General features: G+C 37.4%; 2 protein-coding genes across 3 annotated transcripts in view; one reads left to right on the forward strand and one right to left on the reverse strand.

Annotated features, from left to right (window-relative positions):
- Positions 1-11138, forward strand: part of LOC109218473 (subtilisin-like protease SBT6.1) — an 18811-nt gene extending 7673 nt beyond the window's left edge. Inside the window, exons 5-11 of the mRNA XM_019382840.1 lie at positions 6162-6278; positions 7248-7432; positions 7922-8185; positions 8266-9334; positions 9923-10414; positions 10654-10714; positions 10805-11138. Coding sequence (XP_019238385.1) covers positions 6162-6278; positions 7248-7432; positions 7922-8185; positions 8266-9334; positions 9923-10414; positions 10654-10714; positions 10805-10887 — 2271 coding nt within the window. The 3' untranslated portion in view covers positions 10888-11138. The remainder of the gene's footprint in view (positions 1-6161; positions 6279-7247; positions 7433-7921; positions 8186-8265; positions 9335-9922; positions 10415-10653; positions 10715-10804) is intronic.
- Positions 11139-16306: 5168 nt separating this feature from the next.
- On the reverse strand, positions 16307-22192 carry LOC109218474 (nuclear transcription factor Y subunit B-10-like). 2 transcript variants are annotated; one of them, XM_019382843.1, is made up of 7 exons: positions 22011-22192; positions 21620-21860; positions 20754-20883; positions 20632-20637; positions 20460-20525; positions 20302-20352; positions 16307-16620 (listed from the first exon to the last, which is right to left on the reverse strand). In XM_019382843.1, exons 2-7 carry the CDS (start codon positions 21856-21858, stop codon positions 16582-16584), a joined length of 531 nt encoding a protein of 176 aa, XP_019238388.1. In that variant the 5' UTR covers positions 21859-21860; positions 22011-22192; the 3' UTR covers positions 16307-16581. The 2 variants fall into 2 exon arrangements, with proteins under 2 accessions (XP_019238388.1, XP_019238387.1); XM_019382842.1 differs by having other exon boundaries at positions 20460-20537; positions 22011-22190.
- Positions 22193-22785: the final 593 nt, after the last annotated feature.

Raw genomic sequence — 22785 nt, forward strand, 5'->3', positions numbered from 1 at the left:
ATATATATATATATATATATATATATATATATATATATATACATGTTTACCATGTATATAGATAGAGAGAAATAGCTTTTCCCTCAAAGCACCTCAAATTCCTTTCGCTGGAGGATACGGAAAAAAAACCCGGATGGGCCTCCGTATGTGTTTCAACTTCTTGGTTCCTCTGAAGAACATCCAGCTGTGAAGGAATTGTTTTATGGTTGCTGGGATGACACATTTGATTCCAAAAATGTTTAGAAAGAGCTGCCATAGATGACCAGCAACCTCACAGTGCAAAAACAAGTGCCATGGTACACGACATATCCTCAATTCCTTTCCCGCAAAGAAAGCATCTGCTGCATAGTTGCAGATCTCTCTTCTGCACATTTGTTTGTGTCTGGCACTCATTATGAGCCAATATCCAACAAGAAACTTCACAAGGCACTTTGGATCCCCATCTTCCAAGGCCAAATGGAAACTATCCACTGATAACAGAAATTTATAGCAAGATGGACAGAGAACATACCATTTCTCTGTCCATTCCAGACCAAGAGATCAAAATTATCAGCATCCAGTGAAACCAGAATTAGTAGCCAACCTTCGACTTCCCAATCAAAACACCCCCTTCTAAAATTGAAAGATCAATCATTACCTCTTCTTAGCGGTGCAACTGTAGCTTCTTTGTCCACACCAAAACTGATTAAATCAGGAGATCTCAACTTTAGAGGAGAGTTTCCAATCCATACATCATGCCAAATATTGGTTCTAATTTTACTACTTTTTAATTATTCTGATCTTTGTTAGTATTATAAGATGAGAACTATCAAATAAAATTCTAAATCCAAATTGAGGAAGTAAATCATTCGGCATGAATTGACATTTATTCCAAAACATAAGATAATTTTTATGTATGCTTGTTTAAAAGTTGAGAATATTGCAAAGATTTGGGTCAATTTGGGTGGGTTGGGTTATAACCCATTGTTTAGCCCATCTTGATCTAGCCCATCTTAACCCAAGTGAACTTTGGGCAGGGTTGGGCAATCACCCATTTAATGAGTCATCCCATCTTGACCAGCCCAAATATAGCCCAAACAGCCCATTTGTCACCCCTACCCCCAAGCCACCATCCTCCTTTCTTAACATTATTGTATGCTCTTTTTCTTTATTTCCTTCCAATACAAAGTTTCTTCTAATTTTGTTTAAGGTTGTCTGTCCATTGCTGGGATTAGTGGGATAGGAAACAAAGACATCATATAAGTTGGCAAAGCTTCCAAAACAGTGTTAATTAGAACCTCTCGACTACCCAAAGATAGATATTGTTTCTTCCAGTAGCAAGTTTCTTCTCCGTCTTTTCAATGATTTTTTGCCAAATTGGAAGAGCCTTCTTTGCAGCACCAAGAAGTAAAGCCAAGTAACTAGTTGGAAAATTTTCCCACTTGACATCCCAGATTACCAAGAAGACTGTCCAAACCTTCAACCTTATTTACAGGAAAGATAAAGCTCTATCCAGGTTTATAACCATTTATGCAGGTAGAGACTTAATATCAACGCTTTTATGTATCTAATAGCTTGGATTTATGTTCATGGGAGATTGATGCTGCTAATGGTTTCCCATGCCTATGAAGCAAGGCCTCTCAGTATTCAGTTGCTAGAATATAGCAGACTTAGCCGTCTTAAGATCTCCCAGTAGTTTTCTGAGAGTATAAGGTGTCAAAAAAGAGAAGGTTTCACATAAGGACATGGATGAAAAATCTTATACTGCAAATCCTTGCACTCGTGTTGCTATTTGAAAGATCAACTTCAGTCACCAAAATCTCGTTGAAACTTCTATGAGATGAGATTTGAATTGTGACAGACGTATAAATGAGAGCTTAGTTTTTTGCAAGCTCTTACTTATCATCATTCGATTTGAAAACCCTGGAAGTTATCTGGCTCGTTATTTGTCCTTCTCTTCCAATGAAGATAACTCACTGTTTGATGCCTAAGACGAACTTCATAGCATTTTGACTCCTGAAATTTGGAAAGGCTTAAATATATACACATGCGTTGTATCCTTTTCTGATGCCATAAGAAGCTTTTCGTTAATGTCATAAACCCAAAATAGCTCACTGTTTAGTTTGGTAATTTCAACAGAATTGGGCGTGGCTTATGATACCTTCCAACTAATTTTTAACAGAAGCTGAAAGAAAAGAGTCAGTCTATTTTTTGGTAAAAATCAGAATTTCCAAAACTAGTTTTGTTCAAAAGCTGAATTTCAGGGCACCATTGGCTTGCTTAGTGGGATAATATTATTTCTTCTAGGATGTTATGATGACTTCCAGCTCCTTGGGGGGGGGGGTATTATTTTCTTATTTTATGGCTACAAAAGCTAGGAACTCGCCTGGTAATCCCTGTGCAAGCTTTTGATTTTACAACAACAAATAATAACATACCAAATAACATGCCAGTGTAATCCCACAAGTGGAGTTTGGTGAGGGTAGTATGTATGCAGACTTTACCCCTACCTTGTGCAGGTAGAGAGACTGTTTCCGATTGACCCTCGGCTCAAGAGGAACAAAAACATAGCAGTTTAAAAGAAATACGATAGCGAAGAAGACATGAGCAAAGAAGCGTTAACAACGACAGACTAATAACAAAATTGAAGCAGAGGAAACATCATATAATAATAGAAGTCTAAGAATAAGGAAATACGAGAAAAATACTAGAACAACTGTACTATCCACTAACCTTCCACTCTAGTTCTCGACCTCCACACCTTTCTGTCAAAAGTTATGTCACGTTTTGTCAAGTTGGAATAACATCTTCTCTAGGGCCATGGTACACGACATATCCTTCAGATAGTAACACAAGATCGACAATTCGAAAGTCTCTTGTGAAGGACGACAAAGGGCCATCATCACAGTTCCTTCCATTATATGAATAATTTGTATGCACTTGACTATTTCGGAACTTGTATTACTGTCTAGTCCAGTAGAAATCTCATCCATGAACAGTGTTTTCCTGGGACCAACAATCATTTCTCCTGCAGGTTGGAAATATTAGCGTGCAAAAGCTGGAACTTAAATTTCATGAGGCCATGTCCCTTCTCCGATCATATTAACTTCCAAAAATAAGATGTTTCTTTTTCTAGGATAATCCCCAAACTATCAACTCGACTAGAATATATATATATATCAGCGAGAGAGAGAAACCTGTTGTAAGTCTCTTCCTTTGTCCACCTGAAACTCCTCTCATCGTGTCATTACCAACTACTGTGTCTGAACATATATCAAGTCCAAGAACATTCAAGACATAGTCTGTTCACACATTGTGCTTTGTTCCACCAACGGAAGATGCCTGAATGGTTAGATTGGTTTCATGATCAAAGTTCAAACATGAAAACAACCAGAAAAAAAAGGTCATGAAAGATCAGAATGCAACCTTCATAATGCATCTATCTCAGACTCCAGATGTATATCTTCTTCCTTCTCTAAACGATCAAGCTCTTTCATATAGTCTGCAGCAAAAATAACAGGGCAAGTTCAAGAAAGCAACCATTCTCAGGGGATAAATTAGAATGTCCTCCTTGTCTCTAAACTATATACTCTCTTTATAGATCTCAAATTCCTCCCCTTGTCCATTATTGTAGGCCTAATTGGTCGTACATACCTATGTCCGTATTATTATTATTATTATTATTATTATTATTATTATTATTATTATTATTATTATTATTATTATTATTATTATTATTATCATCATCATCATCATCATCTTTCTTTGGGGTATATATCGTCCTGTTTCAATCAGAAGTACGGACTGATTCTGTCAACGGTGCAACCACTCTTGAAAGCACAAAAAGAGAGAAGTTCCAAAAGAGCCTAATTCCAATACTTGTCTAATTAGTTTAATTAGTCTACTTGTATCTGCAAAAGTCTAGTTATTCCTGCTTCTAGCTCATTATCAAATGAAAATGCAGAAATGATGGTGGCTTAACTTCCAAAGATTGACAATTAGCTACTTCAACTTCAACATTTTTTAAGCGTGTTAATGTAATGAATTCATTAATGATATAGAAACATAGAGTACAAGGTTAATAAAGTAACACTAGTAATGATCCCAGGGCTCTGATCAGGGCTCTGATCAAGTGGTAAGAGGGGAACGCGTGATGTGTGGGATAGGCGCACGTCACGGGTTCGCACTCTTGCGGCAAACAAATTAAAAGCCTGGTCATTACCATCGGGTTTCATTAGTGTGGATTTCTAGCTTATCAAAAAGAAGAACAAAAAAAAAAAAAAGAGGAAATTGCTCTCACCACTAGAGACCACAATACATGACTAGCTCTACTCGGCCAGCTTATGTCTATGGCATAAGGAATCAAAGGTTTTTGAAAACAAGTATTACATCATTGATGATAAGCAGTTTAAAAGACGAAACCATTTTATGTAAAAAATATAAATATCGATTAAGGATCAGAAGAAAAAGTGAAGAGCAAATTACCTTCAAAATTGTGATTTGCACCTTGGCATCTAGCTGCGAAATCTACTGTTTCTCTTACAGTAAGCTCTGGGATATGATTATCCATCTGACTAATGTAAGCTGAAGTCCCCTGCACACGAAACTCGTCCAGCCTATGACCATTATAGGTGATATTCCCAGTTCGCTGGAACCAAGAACAATTATGTTAGTCTTATACTATATACTATTAAGTACTAGTACTTGCTAGTATTCTTTTTCTATCTAAACAAAGTTCCAATGGAAGGTAAAAGCTTCTTCAAACAAATGGATTAAATTAAAAAGCACAGAGTAGAGATTATTAAAACAAAAACAAATTAAGAAAGGTAGTGAAGGCTATAATTGTGATTAACTCAAAGGGCATACGAAAAAGTCAACACAATTCTTAAAAAGGCAATTTCACTTTCTCCTAGAAAGTAGGACTAGAGCCTCCCTTTATTCCATTTTAAAGCTCACAATTCAAAAGATTTCATTAAATATTTGAGTAAACTATCAAACAAAATAAATACTAAAAGATTGACTAGACAAAAAGTTTAAAGTAACTATCAACTATTGGTTGGTGTGGTGAGGTAAGTAGCTCTTTTTCCGAAACGGGTGCCTGTCTGAGCTATCTTAAAGTGAAGCTTTGTAGGTTAACTATTGGTAAAGTTTTTCCCTGAGCCAGACACACAAGCTGCTACTCCTTCAGAAACTGAGAATATGCAAGGAAGGATAAAAAGCAGAATAAAGATATAAAAGGAAAGAAAAAGACAGAGGTCTATAATCACTCAACCATGGGTTCTTTTAAAAATTTAGGGCTACAGAGGGTTCCTATAAAGCATCTTACCTACTTCAGTGAAGAAATCCAAGAAGTTGACAGCATCATACTATTGGAATATTTAAACTTCAGTACATATAAAAATATACCGGTGCTAAAACCAGGGGCGGATTTAGCCCAAAATAAAGGTGCACGTGAACCCGTGCTTTCACCGGCAAACTAGTTATTTTATGTATATATTTCCTCAAATTGATCTAACATTATCTATTGGCACCCATGCTCCAAAAAGGTTGAATGGTGCACTTAGTTGAAGGTTACATTATTTACCCAAAGGAATAGGAATCGATTCCCACTTAGTATTTTTTTTCTCACCTTTCTTTAGTGGTGCACCCATGTTTTAGAAATCCTAGATCCGCCTCTGGCTAAAACCCTTTTCTCAAGATATCTTCCAAACAGATGGAGTCATTGCTCCCGTTCTTGTTCTTCCAGTGTGAAAGCAGTTGGTTCCACTGGACTGAATAAAAGTTGGTTCAGGTTCAACTATCGGGGTTCGATTAATCTTGTGATAAAGTCTCTTCAAAACCGAACCTACACATAAAGAAATTCTGATAATGAATCATTGGACCTTACAGCCAATTTTTATGCTCCATTAGTTAGAGTTGCATGCTGAATGGAAGCTTATAATTTAGAGGTAGCACATAATTAGAGAAACTAAATGAAGCAATTAGCCAAGTCCTAACATATGCAAAATGAGAAAGACTTCATTTTCACTTTCTTGACTAGATACTTCTTAAATCTGTCGAAAAGATAGATTTTATTATGTTTTACTTATCAATTGGGAAAAAGAAAAAGATAGATCTTCTAGTTCTAATATTTGAAAGTTCACTTGCAAGGTTATGATAATTGTGTCTTCAGCTCATTGCAGGTATCTTACACATCATGGTTTCTTGATGCATTCAATTACGCAATTGCAACCAACATGGATGTGCTGAATTTGAGTATCGGTGGACCTGATTATTTAGATCTCCCTTTTGTGGAAAAGGTGAGGTCACTGATCGTTTGGTTTGTTTTAGCCCCCTCTCTGTCATAATACATACTGCACATTACATTTCGGAGCACCTCAAAATGTTTGACACGCTTCTACAATAATATTTGTACACTTTCACTTAGATCAAGACTTCAAAATCAGTTATAGGACATACTTCAGAGTCATCTTTTGATGACGAATAACTCAAAATCATCTAACCATTCAAATTTAAATTTTGCTGCAATGTTCCCTATCATATGTTATTAACAAGACAACAACAGTTATGTTTCTTCTATAACCAATATGATAACTGATATACATGGAAAATTAAACTTTAATTTTCCCCCACTTAAACTACCTCATATGAAATGCAAATGGAGGTAGTACTTGTAAATGTGTATGATGCTCGGGGTGCGTATCCTCTCCTTAGGCAATCAATGCATTTTTCTTCTGTTGCATTAATCAATATAATATTCTGGTTTAAGATTTTGTGTCATTCGTAGTCTTCATTATTAATAGAATTTGGTTTCAACTGTCAGAATGTGAATGATATGTGTCCATTGTTGCTTGGCATAGTGCACGTAAGACTGAAGTGAATAGCCATTACTGTAAAGGAGAACCGGAATCCAAAAATAACTTGTGTGTAGATTCTGGTCTTATTAAGTTACCTTCAATACAGGTGCAAATTGCATATGTGCTATGCTCCTTTATGTATTCACATGTTTGGCCCTTCACTAGCTAGAGTAGCACTCTTCCTGAGTTGATTCTGTGCACATGTCTATTAGTTCAGCAAACTGCATCTGTTCATGGAGGTCTCAAGCATGAAAGTTGCATTTTTACTTTGGCATGCAATTTAGTTGTAGAGATTTTGAGTTGTTAAGCTTGTCATATTGTCGAATTTACCAATATTCTCAGCAGGATACTGATTAAGGATTGGCGGTGGAAGCTTTAGTTTTATATTAATGACATTTGAAATATCTCTAGGTTTGGGAGCTTACAGCAAACAATATTATCATGGTTTCAGCTATTGGGAATGATGGACCACTGTATGGTACTCTAAACAATCCAGCAGATCAAAGTGATGTTATTGGTGTTGGTGGCATTGATTACAGTGATCACATAGCTTCTTTTTCCTCTCGTGGCATGAGTACCTGGGAGATTCCTCATGGGTATCAGTTCCTCCTTTGTTTTTCTGTACTTTTATTTTCTCTGGAGTATAGGTTTCCTTATTATTAGCCCCCCTGCACCTCTTGGAATTATTTTCACCATTCTATGCGTGAGCACGAATAGATTTAGAAGTCTGATTGGATGTGCAAGTGTCATTTATGGGGAAAAGGGAATAAAAGAAATACATATGCCTTGAAGATCAGCTCTTCTAAAGCATATATGTAGTCAATGAGCTTTGTGTCCATGTTTTGAGTTTTTAGTCAAGTTCAGAAACGGAAAGCTGTTTGATGATAAATGCTGTGGTATTAAACAATTAGCTCGGAGTGCCAATTTTATGCAATTCTTTCCTCTGCTAAGGGAAAAAATGAAGAGAAAGATGATAAGTAAATAAGAAAGAAAAAAACTACTGTCCTTTTTTTTTGGTTATAGTGATAATTTATGCTTTTCTAGCCTTCTCATAGACTTGTAACCATGTAAGTTTTCTTTAACAGTTATGGTCGTGTAAAGCCTGACATTGTTGCGTATGGACGTGAGATAATGGGATCCAAAATTAGTACAGGTTGTAAAAGTTTATCTGGCACAAGTGTGGCGAGTCCTGTGGTTGCTGGTATAGTATGCCTGCTTGTTAGCATAATACCTGAAAACAAGCGAAAGGACATTCTTAATCCAGCTAGTGTCAAACAAGCACTGGTTGAGGGGGCTGCAAAGCTTCCTGGTCCCAACATATACGAGCAGGGTGCAGGCAGGGTTAATTTGTGAGTTCCTTATATCCTTATAGTTTGAACATTAAATCAACATGTATTATGTTCTACTCAATATTTAACTTGAATGACAGATTGGAGTCCTTTGAAATTTTGAAGAGCTATGAACCTCGAGCAAGTATTTTTCCAGGTGTTCTTGATTTCACCGACTGCCCATACTCTTGGCCTTTTTGCCGTCAACCGCTTTATGCTGGTGCCATGCCAGTCATATTTAATGCCACTATTTTAAATGGAATGGGTGTAATTGGTTATGTCGAAAGCCCACCTACATGGCACCCCTTTGATGAGGAAGGCAACCTTCTCAGCATCCATTTTACCTATTCAGATGTCATTTGGCCCTGGACTGGTTATCTTGCACTGCACATGCAAATCAAAGAAGAAGGAGCTCAGTTTTCAGGGGTAATTGAAGGTAATGTGACTGTCAAGATCCACAGCCCACCTGCTCTAGGTGAAAAGAGTCGTCGAAGTAGTACCTGTGTCCTTCAATTGAAATTAAAAGTGGTTCCTACTCCACCAAGATCTGTGCGGATATTGTGGGATCAATTTCACAGTATCAAATATCCTCCTGGTTATATTCCAAGGGACTCCTTAGATGTTCGGAATGACATTCTTGACTGGCATGGGGATCATCTGCACACAAATTTTCACATAATGTTTGACACACTAAGAGATGCTGGATACTATATTGAGACTCTTGGCTCTCCTCTTACATGCTTTGATGCTCGCCAGTATGGTACACTTCTTCTGGTGGATCTTGAGGATGAGTACTTCCCTGAAGAGATCAAGAAACTGAGAGATGATGTCATTAATTCAGGTCTAAGTGTAGTTGTATTTGCTGACTGGTACAATGTGGACACAATGGTAAAAATGAGGTTCTTTGATGACAATACACGTAGCTGGTGGACTCCGGTCACTGGAGGTGCCAATATTCCTGCCTTAAATGATCTTTTGGCATCCTTTGGGATTGCATTTGGGAATAAAATTCTGAATGGCGATTTTGTCCTCAACGGTGAACAGAGTCGGTATGCATCTGGAACTGATATTCTAAAGTTCCCAAGAGGTGGATACTTGCACAGCTTCCCCTTCATGGATAGCTCAGAGAGTGGGGCCACACAGAATATCCTTTTGTCTGGCATGACCAAGGTTAGTTGGAAGGCTGTCATAATTTAGTTTTGTTTCCACCTACTAAACTTCTTTAAGTTCATAAAAACAAGATCTTTACTAAAAGCAGAAAGTCGACTTTTGAGCTTTTCTCTTTTCGCGTATTCCTAAATGCTGAGTATCTCTGATGCCTAGAACTTAAAGAATAGGAGAGATATGGTAGTCTAATATAGCACAAAGTGTAATCTCTATAATGAAACATGAGGAAGAGTATACTTTATACTGCAATATCATAGCTCTTCTAATCGTCTACTTATTATGATAATGAACATTTCACTTAAAAACTAAAGAGAGAGAGATACCTGGAAAATGCAAATGAGTGTAGATATACTGCTACTTTAGGGGATTGTGGGAGAGGAGATTGGTGATCCTACGGTAAAGGAATGTTTTTTACTTGTCAATACATTTGTAGAATAGATTTTTGGTATCACTTTAAGTTTCACAACTTACTACTGGAAGAAAAGTCCATTTCACTCCAATAAGAACTCTTATGCTAATGACAGTTTCTTCAATATTTTAGGTGGTGTTTGAGCTGCTGGTCTAACTTGCAAGTTGTTTTGATGAATGCAGACAGATACACCTATTCTTGGTCTTTTGGAGGTTGGTGGGAGTCGAATTGCAGTATACGGCGACTCTAACTGCTTGGACAGCAGCCATATGGTTACCAATTGTTATGGGCTGCTGAAGAAAATGCTAGATTTTACAAGCAGGAATATGAAAGATCCTATGCTTTTCTCAGATTCAGTTAGGCAGGAGAAACCATTATATGCTGATAAGAACCAGCTACCAACCCGTAGAACAGATGTGAATTTCTCTACTTATTCTAGAGTTGTTGGAAAGGAGTTGATCTGCGGGCGTGATTCTAGATTTGAAGTATGGGGAACTAAGGGTTACAATTTACAGGTCAGAGGAAGGAACCGTAGACTACCTGGCTATCCTGTTATTGACTTGGGTAGAGGTTTAAATTCTACAGTAGACACACCTGTTTCAGTATTAACTAACACAACACAGAACATGGACGACTCTCCTGGCAAGTACTGGGGCTTCTTTTACAGAGATGATGTAAGAAACTCTTGCTAGTCGTTTGTTTATGAAACTTCATTTAAGAACACGAGTTTAACTTCTGTACACTGCATTGAAAAAGACTATAATATCACTACCTGCTAACATCGTCAGGTCACCTAGATGATAGACTATAGATAATATTACTACAACGGGTCAAAATGCACTGATAGTTAAAATCTTTTTAGAACTGTCAGTGTATACATCCTAACAACACGTCTCATTTTACTTGATTGCAGATTGACATGCCCGTGCTTGTAGCTACTCACTGGTTAGTGCCAGCAATTATTGCCATCGCAGGTGAGTGTGAACATTTATGCATACTACTGATGGAAGAATTCAAAAGTTTCTCTCTCATCATTCTTACAATCTTAGCACCATTACTGTCAGGTCTGTTGATACTATTCTGGCGCATGCAAAAGCGTCGGAGGAGGAGGAGAGGTTCGGGTTCGGGTCGGTTTACTAATTTATAGCCCTAATCATGAATTGGGTTTTGTTCTTTAAGGTTATTATACTCCTGTAGGTTGTTTTATGTAATATCGTACGACAATGCCTAGATCACCGAAAAGGTGAGTTTTGTATTCAGTAGTGTAGAATTACATTTTTTTCCCCTCATTAGATTGATTTCTAGACAGTAAATCACAAAAATTCGCTAACATGAAACGAACTGTAGTTCCCTTGGTGGGAGTTTTGGCTTACTGGTTTTGCCTGTTAGCTTTTCATCTGTCTAAAATCTAAATACGGAAAACATTATCATGTGATTACACAGCAATCTCATATTCGGAAACAAAAAGTTCCCCAAACTCAATGGTAATCCTGTCTTTCCTCAAGGGTGAGGAATGTACACACCATCTTCATGAATTCGGGTAACTGGTTCCGAATTGCCTAAAATTTTGTGGGCTCATCAGAAACGGCTTAATGAACAATAATCATTGTTTTACCATTACTGTTCCTCATTTTATTCCGTTCTAGGGTTATAACATAGAAATTCAGGACGATTTTTAATTTTTTGTGTGCTAGTATCCGCGTCATCTTCATGAATTCGGGCGACCAGCCTCGAATCGTAAAATTTTGTGGGTCCATCAGAAATGGCCTAATAAATAATAGTAATTGTTTCACCATGTCCGTTTCTCTTTTTGGCGTTTTAGGGCCATAAAACAAGAATTAAGGACAATTTTCAATTTTTCGTATGCTCACGCCATCTTCATAAATTCGGGCGACAGATCTCGAATTATCTAATATTTTGTGGGCCCATTAGAAATGACCTAATGAACAATGGTCATTGCTTCGCCAGAACCATTCCTCGTTCTTTGACATTTTAGGGCCATAAAATAGGAATTCAAGATAATTTTCTCGTGTGCGCATCTTCATGAATTCGGGCGACCGGATTCGAATCACCTAAAATTTTGTGAGCCCATTAGAAACAACCCAATGAACAATACTCATTGCTTCGCCATGTCCATTTCTCGTTTTTTTTTACTTTTTAGGGCCATAAAATAGGAATTTTGGACGATTTCCAATTTTTGGTGTGCTAATTTTCACCCCCGACTTCATGAATTAAGGTGACCAGCCTCAAATCGCTAAAAATTTTGTGGGCCCATTAGAAATAACCTAATGAACAACAATCATTACTTCTCTTTGGCTATTCCTCGTTTTTAACGTTTTGGGGCAATAAAACAAGAATTAAGGACGATTTCCTGTTTTTCGTGTGCATTAGTCCACGCCATCTTCATAAATTCGAGTGACCGACTCCGAATGGCCTAAAATTTTGTGTGCCAATCAGAAAAGACCTAATGAGCAATAACCATTGCTTTGCCATGAACGTTTCTCATTTTTTGACGTTTTAGGGCCATAAAACAGGGATTTAGGAAAATTTACAATTTTTCATGTGCTAATATCCCCTCCATCTTCATGATTTGGAAAAACCGTCCCCGAATCGCATAACATTTTGTGGGTCTATCAGAAGCGACCTACTGAACAATATTTGTCGGTTCGACATGACCGTTCCTCGCTTTTAGCGTATTAGGGGCATAAAACATGAATTTTTCGTTTTAGGGGCAAAAAAAAAAAAAACCCACGCCATCTTCAAGAATTCAGGCGACCGGTCCTGAATCGCCTAAAACTTTGTAGGCCCATCAGAAGCGACCTAATGAACAATATCATTGCTTCGCCATGGTCGTTTCTTGTTTTTTGGCGTTTTAGGGGTAAAACAATAATTTAGGACTGTTTTCAATTTTTCGTGGGGCTAATGTCCATGCATTCTTTATAAATTCGTGCAACCGGCCTCGAACCGCCTAAAATTTTGTGCGCCTATTAGAAACGACCTAATGAACAATCGTCATTGCTTTTGTCATGACCTTTCCTCTTCTTCTTTTTGGCGTTTTAGGGCCATAAAATAGGAATTAAGGACGATTTTCATTTTTTCGTGTACTAATATCCACGCCATCTTCACAAATTCGGACGACCGGCCCGAATCGCCTAATATTATCGAGCCCATCAGAAACGGCCTAATAAACAATAGTAAATATTTCGCCATGACCGTTCCTCTTTTTGGCTTTTTAGGGCCACAAAACAGGAATTAGGACGATTTTTATTTTTTCATGTGCTAATGTTCACGCAATCTTCATGAATTTGGTTGACCTGCCCCATATCACCTAAAAATTTATGGGCCCAATAGAAACGGACTAATGAAAAATAGTCATTGCTACGCCATGACCGTTTCTCATTTTTTGGTGTTATATAAATCAGAAATTTAGGACAATTTCAAATTTTTTTGTGCTAATGTCCATGCCATCTTAATGAATTCGGGTGACCGGCCCGGAATCGCCTAAATTTTGTGGGCCCGTAAAAAACGCCCTAATGAATAATAGTTATTGCTTCGCCATGACCCTTCCTCTTTTTTTAAGGGTTTTAGGGCTATTAAACAGAAATTTAGGACGATTTTTATATTTTCGTGTGGTAATGTCCACACCATCTTCAGGAATTCGAGCGACCGGCCCCGAATCGCCTAAACTTTTGTGGGCTCATCAGAAATAGCGTAATAAAAATTGGTCGTTGCTTCGCTATAACTGTTCCTCATTTTTTGGCGTTTACAATCAAACAACAATTCATGACGATTTCCAATTTTTCGTGTGCTAATATCCATGACATTTTCATCAATTCGGACGACCGGCTCCGAATCGTCTAAATGTTTAGGAGCCCGTGAGAAACGACCAATGAATAATAGTCATTGCTTCGCCATGAGTGTTCCTTGTTTTTTGGCAATTTAGGGCCATAAAGAGTAATCCAGGTCGATATCCACGCCATCTTAGAATTCGTGCGACCGGCTTCGAATTGCCAAAAATATTATGGGCCCATTAGAAGCGACCTAATGAATAATAGTCATTTCTTCGTCATGACGATTCCTCTTTTTCGGCGTTTTAGAGCCATAAAATGGGAATTCAGGATGACTTTCAGTTATTCGTGTGCTAATCTCCAAGCCATCTTCATGAATTCGACGATCGACCCCGAGTCGCCTAATAATTTTGTGCCCATTAGAAACGACCTAATGAACAATAGTCATTGCTTAGCAATAACCCTTCCTCTTTTTTTAAAGGATTTTAGTGCTATAAAACAGAAATTCAGGACGATTTTTATTTTTTTGTATGGTAATGTTCCCGCCATCTTCATGAATTCGGGCGACCGGCCCCGAATCGCCTAAAATATTATGGGCTCATCAGAAATGACCTAATGAAAATTGGTCATTGCTTTGCTATGACCGTTCCTCATTTTTTGGTGTTTACCATCAAACAACAATTCATGACGAATCCCTATTTTTCGTGTGCTTATATCCACGACATCTTCATGAAACCGGACGACCAACCTCGAATTGTCTAAAGGTTTTGGGGCCCATCAGAAACGATCTAATGAATAATAGTCATTGTTTCGCCATAACTGTTCCTCATTTTTGGGCATTTTAGGGCCATAAAAGAGCAATTCAAGTTGATATCCATGCCATCTTAGAATTCGTGCGACCGGCTCTGAATCGCCAAAAATATTGTGGGCCCATCAGAAACGACCTAATGAACAATAGTTATTGTTTCGCCCTGATCGTTCCTCATTTTTTGGCGTTTTAGAGCCATAAAATGAAAATTTAGGACGATTTTCAATTATTCGTGTGCTAATGTCCACGCCATCTTCATGAATTCGGCGACCGGCCCGGGATCACCTAAAATTTTGTGGGCCCATCAGAAATGACCTAATGAACAATAGTCATTGCTTAGCCATGACCCTTCCTTTTTTTTTTTAAAAGGTTTTTAGGGCTATAAAACAGAAATTTAGGACGATTTTTATTTTTTCGTGTGCTAATGTCCACGCCATCTTCATGAATTCGGCGACCGGCCCGGGATCACCTAAAATTTTGTGGGCCCATCAGAAACGACCTAATGAACAATAGTCATTGCTTAGCCATGTCCCTTCCTTTTTTTTTAAAAGGTTTTTAGGGCTATAAAACAGAAATTTAGGACGATTTTTATTTTTTCGTGTGGTAATGTCCACGCCATCATCACAAATTCGGGCGATCGGCCTCGAATCACCTAAAATTTTGTGAGCCCATCAGAAACGACCTAATGAAAATTGGTCACTGCTTCGTTATGACCGTTCCTCATTTTTTGGCGTTTACCATCAAACAACAATTCATGACGATTTCCAATTTTTCGTGTGCTTATATCCACAACATCTTCATGAATTCTGATGACCGGCCCGAATCACCTAAAGGTTTAGGGGCCCATCAAAAATGACTTAATGAATGATAGTCATTGCTTCACCATGACTGTTCCTCATTTTTTTGGCATTTTATGGTCATAAAAGAGCAATTCAGGTCGATATCCACTCCATCTTAGAATTTGTGTGACCGGTTTCCAATCGCCAAAAATATTGTGGGCCCATCAGAAACGACCTAATGAACAATAGTCATTGCTTCGCCATATTTGTTCCTCGTTTTTTGGAGTTTTAGAGCCATAAAATGAAATTTTTAGGACGATTTTTCAATTATTCGTGTGCAAATGTCCACCCCATCTTCATGAATTCGGCGATCGACCCCGAACCACCTAAAATTTTGTGGGCCCATTAGAAACGACCTAATGAACAACAATCATTGTTTAACCATGACCGTTGGTCGCTTTTTAGCGTTTTAGGACCATAAAATAGGAATTCAAAATTCACATATAAAGTCGAAAATTCAAAAGTTTTTCTTTTAATTTTTTAGTAAATTTACATATCTAATATTTACATAAAAATTCTATAATCATAAAATATTATAGTTTAAAGTATCTAAAAATTATTATAGAAAATAGCAGTTAAAGAAATAATTCACTTCTCCAAGTATTTGCAACGGAGAATCCACAAAATTTTGCAAAGCCAACCTCTCTTGCGGGGAAAAAAGAGGTTTCCAAATGTTTCGAGACTCGTAACCCTATTGTCACTCCAAAAAACACTCCCTAATGAACTGGACAATCAGTGGATAGGGGGATGCCGAAGGCAGGGCTAGTGACTGGAGTGAAGTCGTAACAAGGTAGCCGTACTGGAAGGTGCGGCTGGATCACCTCCTTTTCATAATATAGGGGACCACTTCATTTCTTCCACGACCAAATGTCACTTTTAGTCATTGGATACACCTTGGAGTTGCCTGATAATTTTGCTGTGAAATTGGCTAGCAGTTACTATCTCAACTCTCAAATGTATCTGGATCTGGAAATGCCCGTTCCACAAGAATAGAATTGGCAAGATGTAACATGACCTCGACCTATATAAGTGATATAACATGCGTATGCGGGGACGAATATCATTCCAGAAACCATTTCTTCTCGCATAAGGTTAAAATACCAATAGAGTAAGAAAAATGAGGCATATTTGTTTCCTTCAGAAAGAAAAGAAAGAGAATAAGAAGGGCAAATTTTAATTTCATCCGAAGAGAAACAATATGCTAAATGCTAGGTAATGGTTCTTGTTATTACTACAAACAATCAGGTCTTTACTTGAACATCTCCTAAATTTACAAACTTAAATAGCATATGGCCCTGACTTGAGAGCCCTAAATAAATCAACCATGATACAGAGCTTACTTGGGAGGATCTATATATAGAACACGTTTGAAGTCCGACCATCTCAAACAGAGTGAAGATTGGATTTTAATCTGTTCCTTGCATCGGGACCATCATATGCTGACCCTGCAAAAAGCAATTTCAAGAGATACAATAAGCGTCAGGTTGACAAAAAATATTTCGGGTGGAATTTCGACAATCAATGTGTCAACCAACAATCTAACATTGCCACCAAATAGCCTTCAAATATATGCTTGCTTAAAGTTCATAGATTACCCAACCCCCACCTTTTCACCTAGTTGAACGAAGGCAAAAATCTCTCTTGTGCAGATTGGCTTCTATTGCCATCCTAAAACAATGCATGTGCTACAAGAGAGAAGAGCTTGGTAGAATTTACTCATTAAGCAACAGGCTTAGTACTTAACCCTGGAATCTTCAGAAAGAAGAGCCAGGACGCTGAGAGAAAATCATTTTTGCCGGTCTTTAAAATTGTTGACTTAAATTTCCTTATTCTTACTAGTTCATCCAGCTATCAATGACATTGCGCAATCAGAATTCAGAAGGAGCATGCTCACGATAGTAAGGCTCTCCTATAACTGAGCAGGTCATAGTAAGGCTCAACTCACCCCTCCAGGCTAACAAATACTAAAAAAGAAGAAAAACAAGGGTGGAGGTAGGAGCACTCCATGCCAAGTCGAAAAAGTGGCCAACATTGCAAAACCGCAGGCAGACAAGAAAAGTGAGAATAACAAGCAACTGTCCCTCCCAGTGCAGAAAACCATAATATATGGATTGATCAAGTAGTTCAGTAAGAATACGAATTACTCAACACCCAGAAATCTTTACTGCTTTTCATATTTTTACTGACAAGTTCATTTCTTTTCATATTTCCCTCCAGAGGATGCTTTTGCTGTCATCAAAACTAAATATGAGGACCATTATATTGCACCTTTGTGAAATAGTTCCTTCTAGAAACCTACCACTTGCAAATCTATATACTCAAGTCTGATAAACACCAACATAATTTATTGGTTTAAATTAAAAGAACAGCAATCTGATGAGCCTTCCAAAGCAACACAACAACTATGCCTCAGTTGAGGTCCGCTAGGTGAATCCTTACTTCCAATTTAAGCTCACCTCATGTTATCATCATAACAAATAAAATAAAGATGAAAAATAAATTTTATAAGAGTGTGTGTGTGTGTGTGTTGTGTGTCTATATATATAAAAGAAGTCTACTAACCTATTCCTAGCTAGTAGATATCATCTTTATGGATCTTTTTCTTCCATTGATTTTGAGAATGGTAACAATATTATAAATGTGCAGCACAAAGACTGCTAAAGCCATCTGTAGAATTCCAAGGAAACTAGCAACATGCCTATCTTCTGCCACCTACTACAGGAATTCTATGATACCTAGCAATAAATCAACATCATGTACTTAATCTTCCTTACACCAAAAGTGAGACCAGAAGAAAGAAAAAGGATAGTCCATCGTGATCTTCTGTAAGGAATTGTTGTTTCCTTCAAATCACCTATTGTTTTTCTTTCCAAATGGTCCACCATATGCATCCTGGAAGTCCAATTTTTAGCTAAGGCTGTGCGTTGTTTCCAAGGATATATAGGTCTTTCCAGACAACTTCCTTCCTTCAATGTGATTTTAGGTCTACCCCTCCCCTTTAACACCATCACTCACCATAGTTTCACACTTATTACACTTACTGACCGGTGCATCTGTAGGCATACAGAGGACATGACCAAACCATCTCAAAACGATACATTATATCTATTTACATTTAGAAAAATACTCAAAACGTAAATGATTTGAGGGTCAGGCTAGTTAGTTCATGTACTTTGATCAACGTTGACGAGCTTAGTGCACCTCTGACGTAATGTTCAATTAGGACCACACTTGCTTCCAACGGTATCACCCACCTTCATACCTTTGGAAGGATTTATTTCATACTTTAAGTCTCAAATATTACCGCCAATTAAGTTCTCAAGAAACATGTGAACAATGTATTCGATCTATCAATTATCAGATAATCAACAATACCAGTGTTGCAAAGTAACATCTTCAAATCATAACACATATCTAGGATAACTATTCAATAAGCGTTGTACTTTCCCACTTATGTCCATAATGCACTTGACACTCATATGACAGTAACACATGTCCAAACCTCCAGCTATTCAGCAAAATTCTGACATAAAAAAACAACTACTACATAACAGTCCCAAACAAGTAGGAGTGGGCTTTATGAGTCCTCAAAGACCATTATTCTCCATTTAAAATCACCTCAGACCAACATTACTGTGAGGATTCACCGTGATTTAGCTAGTTTAAACTGGTTACCAGCCTACCACAACCCTCGTCCTTTATCCATCCGAGCAACATGATCACAATTAAAGCCGGACAACTCTGAACTATTTACTTGCAATGGTTTTAATAAGACAAATACAGATACCTAAGTTTCATTCTCAAAAAAAAAAGGTAAGTGCAAAAAGGCTATATCTTATCACCCTTTGTTTTACATCATCTAAGGATTTGCCTTCTCTTTTTTGTTGGATAAGATAAGGTAAATTTCATTAGTTGATTACCATGAGGTACTATAAATCATATATGGATTTGCCTCCTATTTTTCTCCTTTTACTCTTTACTCTTCAACAAGTATATTTTCAGCTCAGCCCCATAATGAATAAATTATGATAATACCTTTTGCAGTTCGGCCAAATTCTGGCATCTTCTAAAGTTATAAATTACATCAAGGCCCCGAGTCTTGAAAGAATATATACACAAACCTCCCCAGCAGAGTCTTTCAAAGGCCTTACATAACTTTACCAATCATTGGATGATTAAAATAAAGGCACAAAATACTTGGATTTAAATTAGGAAATCACACTCTGTGCTCTATTTATTTCGCTAGGTTGAAATTAGCAATAGCATTTCTCACTAACGGTTCTCCACAAAAGTTCTAAAGGGTCTATTTTCTTAAGACTGGAAAGAACTTGATAAATTGAAAAATCTTGAAAATACTCTTCTAATGTTCAACTTTTACATGATATTTTATAATGGTGGTGTTTGGAAAAACTTGCATACATGTTACCTCCCAACTAGCACACATACAAGAAACTCCACCAACCAAGCCTTAGGCAGGCAGGAAAGATAACCTGGTATTTTGTCTTGTTGGTAGTTTGGTCTCTGAGGGCCTTTCTCACTTCATTGACCGCTATGTCAAGTCCGTGGGTGCACTTTTACATGTTTTCTCCTAATGTAGCTATAGTCCATCCCAATTCCATAAGTCGTGGTATTGTAACTCTATCCAAACACACTGATGTACGGAAAATTCTAGTTCTTTCTCCTCTAACGACATTTGCAACCAAACCTTAACACCCCTCCCCACATGATTCTCTCAATTTACAAAATAAAGAGCAACAGTTTTTTTAAAATCAGTAATAAGGAGATATTATAAAAGCAAGAAAAGCACTAAGCTAGCAAAATGATCAGGGAGAAACAATTGATGAATAAAAGATCTTGTTACAAGTTGAATAATATCTGTGTAAATCCCATGAGCAGAAATGGTTTGTTCTGTCAAGCAAATTCTCGACTAATTCCTGAAAGCTATAGTTGCATATTGATAAGGCTAGTAACCAAATTGATGCATCAAGGCAACCCTTTTTGTGGTTGACTGAAACATCTTTCCCCCATATAACAGGTGAAGATTGAAACTTTGAGGCATGATAACGTGTTTTGAAAGATGACATACAGCAGTTAAATTTCAAGTATACACACAGAGAAAAAGTTACCTGAGAGTTTCCATAATTCATTCCTTGCGAGAACGAACCTTGAAGTGCAAGCTGTAACAAGATGATGCAACAGCAAATTAATGGAACACAATTTCCTTTTGTAATTTGAGACACCAATCAGATAAAAAAACAAAAAAGCTGAGAACACAAAAGAGTACCTGTGAACTAGGACTAGGTTGCATCCCATCTCTTTTAGCAGACCCATCAGCAGTCTTGGCAGATCCCTTTGTGTCACCCTACCAAATGAATCAGTTGCTTCCAAAGCAAAACAAAAAAAAAGGGAAGAAAATGGAAATGACTATAAAGCCACTGTATTAGACATTCACTTACCTCCATCTGCAACAACCCATTCATCGAGCAGGTACACCACAAAAAGACAAATCCGTCAATTTATACTCTGTTTGGAAAGGGTCACAGGGGAAAGCTGACATAAAGAATGTAGTAATCATTACCTCTCTGTACCGAGCAAGGTACACCTTGAGTGGCTCAATATAATCTTCAAAACCTAGAGTTGCCATTGCCCATAGCAAATCGTCACCATTAATAGTCTTTCTTTTCTCTCTCTGGCACTTGTCACTTGCCCTAGACAATTCCAACAGGAAAATAACAATGTTGTTAAGGAAATCAACTATTTTACAATAAAAATGCAACTTATTAACCAGAAAAGTTTCTCCAAAAAACACAAAACAGAAAGGAATAGTTAATATCCATAGCATATAGCATATCCAGACACAACACATAACATACACTAAAGGAAGATGGAAAATTTGTGTATAACGCAGTATTACTAACTCACAAAGTTAAAAATAAGATGCATTTTTTAATAAAGTAGGTAACAGTTCAAACTGAGATGTTTTCTTTTATGACGGTGGTGGTAGAGCCAGCTTGTGCACCTCAACTAATCCACCGGATAATTGCTACCCCACCAGCAGATGTACTAGGCCCACCAAGGCTTAGGTAGGTAGAAAGAAATCACCTACTACAATTTTTTGTCTCCGCTGAGACTTTGAACCTAAGACATCATATTTCTCCACTCACTTCATTAACCACTCGGCCACACACTTCAAAATAAGAGGTTTTCTTAAATAAAGAAAACAAGACCAATTTCTACCATATAAAGTCAGTCTCTATAAGCCACGAAAGAAAATTGATCATAATCAATTACATGAATCGCACCGTTTACAGTCTAAGCAAAGTAAGTACATTTTAACACAGCAAGTAGCATATACGAATATATCAATAAAACAACATCTCAATTCAAATCAGTTACGATCAAATCAATTCGTAATTAGGGAATTAAGGAAATTGAAAAACATACTCGCTGGTAATGAAGCTAATGAACTCGGAAACACATTCCTGAACAGTCTCCTTAGCATCCTTTGCAATTTTTCCATTAGCAGGAAGCGCCTTTTTCATGATTCGACTAATATTAGCTATAGGAAGAAACCTGTCCTGTTCACGTACATTAGACCTAGGGCTTTGGTCTCCACCGCTCTCGTGACTTCCTCCTCCGTTTGGACTCGCCGGTGACCTTGACGATCCTTGACCATCCGCCATACCTTATAAAAAAAACAAAAACACAAAAACACACAGTAAGTAAGCTGAAGATGAAGAACAGGAAAAAGAAAGAAGAAAAAAAACCCTAATTCTGCCATTGAAATGTAGAGAGAGAAAAAGAGAGGGGGAATTTTTGAAAATAAAATTAAAACCTGGGGATTTGTAATTTGGGCGCGAGGAGAGGAGAATGAAGGATTGAGGGAGAAAAGAGAGGATCGTACGCTGGAGAAAGTGGGGAAAAGGGAGACGACTGAGATGAAGGCAGAGTTTTTGAGTTTGCCCTATCAACACCGTTGGTTTGGTTTGGTTCTAACTCTTTCCCTTTTGGTTTTTTCGCTTATTAATAAAAGGGAAAGTAGACACGTCTCCACTCTTCCACATGTATTCGGATTCTTCTACATTCTGTGATCTGGTGGGTCGGACCCACTCGGGTCACATGGTTGGAAAAAGAATTGGGATCTTTACATTATTTATATAGACAATATTATTACTTTTTGTTTTATTTCATATATAGCACATTCATTTACATACATAGCATATCTCAAAATTGATACGTTACCATCGGTCTTTATTTTTTAAAATTGACCCATGATTCAAGGGATGATGTATTAGAGATTAAAAGACTCCCATATTCCACCAAATTTCCAAAATTATAGTGATTATTTCTCCACTAATCTTTCTACCATCACAAACCCAAAAATTCAGTCTTTTTGTTTTTTCTTTCATCAGGTAAGGCAAAATCTTACTCGAAACTCCTTCCTCTTCCCTTCTTATAGTAAACTAAAAATTCTGTGGCAAAGAATAAGGTGTAACTCATGGTTTAACGATGGTTTAGAGATGTCTGGTAGAAATATAATTATTTAGTTGTCATGTGTGTAAAATAGCTACTATTGCTACGTTTCTGGAAATTTTCTTAAAATTTGCCTA

This window comes from Nicotiana attenuata, unplaced genomic scaffold (genome assembly GCF_001879085.1).
Source record: "Nicotiana attenuata strain UT unplaced genomic scaffold, NIATTr2, whole genome shotgun sequence".
In the NCBI taxonomy this organism is placed as follows: Eukaryota; Viridiplantae; Streptophyta; class Magnoliopsida; order Solanales; family Solanaceae; genus Nicotiana; species Nicotiana attenuata.

Bases quoted from the DNA above. Each gene is read 5' to 3' on its own strand.
- LOC109218474 (XM_019382842.1), bottom strand. From the start codon at position 21,858: ATGGCGGATGGTCAAGGATCGTCAAGGTCACCGGCGAGTCCAAACGGA. The intron at 20,884-21,619 runs GTATGTTTTTCA...GGAATTGTCTAG, and splicing joins ATTAGCTTCATTACCAGCGA to GGCAAGTGACAAGTGCCAGA. The intron at 20,353-20,459 runs GTACTCTTTTGT...ATCTTGTTACAG, and splicing joins AACCTAGTCCTAGTTCACAG to CTTGCACTTCAAGGTTCGTT.